The sequence below is a fragment of the Rutidosis leptorrhynchoides genome, chromosome 3 (assembly GCF_046630445.1).
Source record: "Rutidosis leptorrhynchoides isolate AG116_Rl617_1_P2 chromosome 3, CSIRO_AGI_Rlap_v1, whole genome shotgun sequence".
NCBI classification, from domain to species: Eukaryota; Viridiplantae; Streptophyta; class Magnoliopsida; order Asterales; family Asteraceae; genus Rutidosis; species Rutidosis leptorrhynchoides.
In genome coordinates, this window is record NC_092335.1 from 178,263,223 (window position 1) to 178,268,432 (window position 5,210).

The 5,210-nt window shown below is 38.9% G+C and overlaps 1 protein-coding gene across 1 annotated transcript; it reads left to right on the top strand.

Moving 5' to 3' along the window:
* The first annotated feature begins 212 nt into the window (after positions 1-212).
* Positions 213-800, top strand: LOC139900649 (probable receptor-like protein kinase At5g59700). Its single transcript, XM_071883412.1, has one exon. The coding sequence runs from the start codon at positions 213-215 to the stop codon at positions 798-800; it is 588 nt and encodes a 195-aa protein (XP_071739513.1).
* The last annotated feature ends 4,410 nt before the right edge of the window (positions 801-5,210 follow it).

A 5,210-nucleotide genomic window follows, 5' to 3' on the forward strand; every position in this document is an offset into this window, starting at 1 on the left:
TTTCTGACACATACTTGGATCTAGAAACCAATTTATATGACGTGTATAAAGCAGAACTTGAAGTCTGGGACAAAAAGAATTCTGCCACCTCTGTAGAAGAAGAGAGGAATTAAAGTGAACATTCCGAGAGATGCACCAATGTCTCAATTATACGCATACGCTCTAGAGTAGACTCAATTAGTGGAGAAGTAGTATTCGATACATACATTGAAATGCTTACAACTTGTAAGCATCGCAACATAGTCACTCTACTTAGATTTTGTGATGAGGATAATGAAAAGATCCTTGTCTTTGAGTATCCTTATAATGCATACCTTGTTCAGTGGTTGTTAGACCAAGAATCTAAATCTATTCTTACATGGGAAAAACGTTTGAAAATATGCCTTGATGTTGCGTATGGATTAAAGTACCTACATCATGAGATGGAAGACCAAAAGTCAGTGATAATCCGTGGTTTCTCTACAAACTCAATTGCTTTAGATGAGAATTTGGGGGCAAAGATTGAAGACTTTGGGCTCTCGATGTTCATTCCTCCTAACCAAAAGTTTCTTTATTTGAATGCGTATGTTGGCAATGCATTTTACAGTGATCCAGAATATCGTGAGACACGTAAGTTAGCAAGAGCCTCAGATGTATATACTTTGGGAGTAATTTTGTTTGAAATTTTATTTGGAAGGTTGGCCTCGGATGATTTTTATATGAAGGAGAGTGAATCCGGGCTGGTAGATGTGGCACGCAGATGTTTCCTTAAGGGAACACTCATGGAAATAATGGATCCTTCAATAAGGGAACATTCATAAAAGATTCTATAGACACATTTGTAGAAATTGCATATCGGTGTGTGGCTGAAACTCAAGACGAACGTCCAGATATGAAGTCTGTTGTCCGTAAACTTGAGAAAGCGTTGGAGCTTCAGCTGCAGTATGAAGGGCTTTATGTAAGAGCCTCCTTTTTGTCCGTTTCTTTTGCTATCACATTTTGCCTGTCAATTGATATGCGGTTCATGTTAACGAAATTGTTAGATTTAGTGTAGGTTTAGATTTTTTAGAAGTGATAGATTAGTATGAAGTATTATAGTGTTTATAATGTTGAGGGGGTGTTTTAGAAATTAGAATGGAAAAGAGTTTTTAGAAAGTTGTTTTATTACTTCAATTTGTTTGTGTTTTGTTGTGTTGAGTACAATTTTGCAAGACCACTAGCCTATTTATAGGCTCCAAAATAGTGGCTAGATGTTTCTAGCATTCTTTGATATTTTTGACTAGTTAACTATCTAGTAATTTCTAGTCAATACCACTTAAATATCTACTACTAAATATCTAGTACCACTAGTTAATTCTAGATTACTAGTAGTTAATTCTAGATTACTCTAGAAAAACATTATTATTTTTAACACTCCTCCTTAATGTTTTTCGGCATTACTCCGAGCATATTGCGTAAGAACTCGAACTTTGATCTTGGGAGTGCTTTAGTGAATATGTCTGCAATTTGTTCTTCGGTCTTGCAGTATTTTAATTCAATATCTTTCTTGGCGGAGACTTCTCGTAGAAAATGATACTTGATGTCAATATGTTTTGTTCTGCCATGGAACACGGGATTCTTTGCCATCGCGATCGCGGACTTGTTGTCGCATAATATTTTTGTAGCTTCATCTTGTTTCTCGCCCATGTCTTCTAGAATTCTCCTTAGCCATATAGCTTGATTAGCTGAGTTTGCGGCTGCGATGTACTCGGCTTCGGCTGACGATTGTGCCACCGTTTCTTGTTTCTTTGATGTCCATGAGAATACACCAGATCCAAGTGTGAATGCGTATCCGGAAGTACTTCTCATGTCATCCACAGATCCGGCCCAATCACTATCAGTGTATCCATGAAGCTTCGAGTCTATAGTGGGCTTGTACCATATTCCATAGTCCATGGTACCTTGCAAGTATCTTAAAATTCTTTTAGAAGCTCCGTAATGTATTTGAGTAGGGTTTTTCATGTACCTGGATAATAGACTCGTTGCGTACATAATATCTGGTCTTGTTGCTGTCAGATAAAGTAGACTTCCGATGAGACTTCTGAATCTTGAAGCGTCTGCTTTCTCCGATCCATCTTCTTGTCTCATCTTCTCATTGGCAACTAGTGGCGTCGCGACAGTTTTACAACCGTATAGCTTAAACTTTTTCAGGAGATTTTCTGTATATTTCTTTTGACAAATGAAGATGCCTTCATTTTCTTGACTGATTTCGATGCCAAGAAAATAGCGCATCAATCCAAGGTCGCTCAGCTCGAATGTTTTCATCATGTCTTCCTTAAACTCTTGTATCATTCTCTCATTGTTTCCCGTATATATAAGATCATCAACATACAAGGAAATAATGAGAGTGTCAGAGTTACCTTGGGTTTTGATATAGAGTGTGGGCTCACTTTGACTCCTCCTGAATCCTGTACTTGTGAAGTAGCTGTCAATGCGGCTATACCAAGCACGTGGTGCTTGTTTAAGTCCATATAAGGCTTTCTTTAGCTTCAGGACTTTATCTTCTTTTCCTTCCTGGATGAACCCTTGTGGTTGCTCTACATATATTTCTTCTTCGAGAAACCCATTTAGAAAGGCAGATTTCACATCTAGTTGATGAATCTTCCACCTTCGTTGAGCTGCTAATGCCACAAGTGCTCTTATAGTATCTAGTCGAGCTACTGGTGCAAAAGTTTCGTTGTAGTCGACTCCTTGTTGTTGTGAGTAGCCTTTAGCTACTAGCCTTGCTTTATGTTTTTGTATAGAACCGTCAGGGTTGAGCTTTGTTTTGTAAACCCATTTAACTCCAATGATTTCTTTATTTTCTGGAGGATCAACTAACTCCCATGTGTTGTTTTTCTCAATCATTCTTATTTCTTCATTCATAGCAGCCACCCACTTTTCATCTTTCGATGCAACTTCATAGCTTTCAGGTTCTATAGTTGTGAAGTTGCAAGTCTCGTACACCTCTGCTAACTTTTTAACTCTTCCCGGTGTTGACTCCGGACTTGAATCTTCTTGCGCTGAAGGTAATGTTGCCGAAGGAGAACTTGGCGTAGCAGGGCTCGTTTCTCCTGTGCTTTCATGACCAGAATGCTCTGTTTGTAGTGGATGTTGAGCTGGAGTTTCTATAGATATCCGCGGCAGATATGTTTGCTTTTCAACTTTGTCTTTCTCCCAGTTCCAAGAAGCTTCTTCGTCAAACTCCACGTCTCGGCTGATCATGATGTTATTGGTCTTCAAGTTGTAGACTCGGTAACCTTTTGATTGTGTGCTATAGCCCAAGAATATTCCTTTCTCTGATTTTTCTTGGAGTTTGTGACGTTTCTCCTTTGGAATATGAATGTAGCAGATAGATCCAAATACTCGTAAATGTTTTGCCGACGGTTTCCTTCCACTCCATGCCTCAATTGGAGTCTTGTTTTCAACTGCTTTCGTTGGACATCGGTTTAATATATATACAGCCGTGTATACAGCTTCAGCCCAAAAACTGTTTGGAAGGCCTTTTTCATGTATCATTGTTTTGGCCATTTCCATAACAGTTCTATTTTTGCGTTCAGAGACGCCATTTTGCTCTGAAGCGTAACCAACAGTGAGTTGGCGTTTAACACCTTCATCTTTGCAAAATTTATTGAATTGTGTAGAGGTGTATTCTTTCCCTCTATCACTCCTTAGTGTTTTTATATAATGGTCACTACTCTTTTCGACGAAGTTCTTGAACTTCTTGAATATTGTAAATACTTCTGATTTTTCACGCATGAAATAAACCCACGTCATTCTAGAATAATCATCGATGAAGAGAATAAAGTACCTGTTTTGGTTAAGTGACGGGGTTCTCATTGGTCCACAAATGTCAGTGTGCACCAGCTCCAGTATACCTTTCGCTCTCCAAGCTTTGTCACGAGGGAAAGGTTTTCGATGTTTCTTGCCCATCACACAGCTTTCACACGTGTCGGTGATCTCTTCTATGTTAGGCAAGTCTCTCATCATATTCTTCCGTTGGAGGATTTTTAGTGCGTGAAAGTTAAAGTGGCCAAATCTTCGATGCCATAGCCATGATTCTTCAACTTGAACTTTCATGGCTGTGTCTTGGATATATTGCCAACGAAGCGGAAAGTTGCGGTTCTCCATTGGCACTTCGGCTATTAATTTATAGTTATTTTTCTTGTCACGAATAACGCATGATTTGTCTTCGAAGAGTAAAGAGTATCCGTGCTCCATCATTTGACCAACACTTAACAAGTTACTTGCTAGGCTTGGTACTAGAAGAACGTCATTGATAGATCGAGTGACGTTATTAGTTTGAACAGTAATAGTACCTTTTCCTTTAGTATCCACGAGTTCTCCATTCCCTAACTTGACACGGGACTTTACGGAGGTGTTGATACTCTGAAATAGCTTCTCATCTCCTGTCATGTGATTGCTGCACCCACTGTCGATCAACCAAGTATCGTCCCTCTGTTTATTTGCGACATGACAGGCATAGAATAGCTGATTTTTGTTCTCCGGAATATCTTCACTTTCTTCCGTGAAGTTAGCTCGATGATTTTGTTTTAAACGACAATCTTTTTCTAGATGCCCAAATCTTTTGCAGTTATTGCATTGTGGCTTCCCTTTGTGGAAACAATCTTTCTCCAAGTGGTTTGTCTTTTTGCAGATACCACATGGAGGATAGTTTTTTCTTCTCTGATCAAACCCGGTTCTGGGTTTTTCTCTTCCTCTCGACTTTTCTTCGAGATTTCTTTTCCCCTCATTACTAGATTTCTGAGACCTTATTTTGAGTTTAGACTGAAAGGCACTTTCTAGTGAGTTTTCACTACGCCGACTCAATCTAGCCTCATATGCTTCAAGAGAGCCAATTAATTCTGGTACCGACAGAGTCTCGATGTCTTTTGACTCTTCGATAGCAGTAATGACATGATCGTATTTTTCGGTCATACTGATAAGTATCCTTTCTACGATCCTTTTGTCAGTTATATTATCTCCATAGGCTCTCATTTGATTTACTATTTCTTTGATTCTAGAATAGTAATCTTTAACGGTCTCAGTCTCTTTCATATTTAAATTTTCAAAATCTCGTCTTAGAGTTAGTAGTTTTACAGATCTCACCTTGGCATTTCCTTGAAATTCTTCTTGAAGGATCTTCCACGCCTCTTTGGCTGTCGTAGCTCCCATGATTCGTGGAAAGATAGACGATGTCAAGGCTTGTTGAA

Coding starts and splice junctions, on each gene's coding strand:
- LOC139900649 (XM_071883412.1), top strand. CDS start 213: ATGCTTACAACTTGTAAGCATCGCAACATAGTCACTCTACTTAGATTT.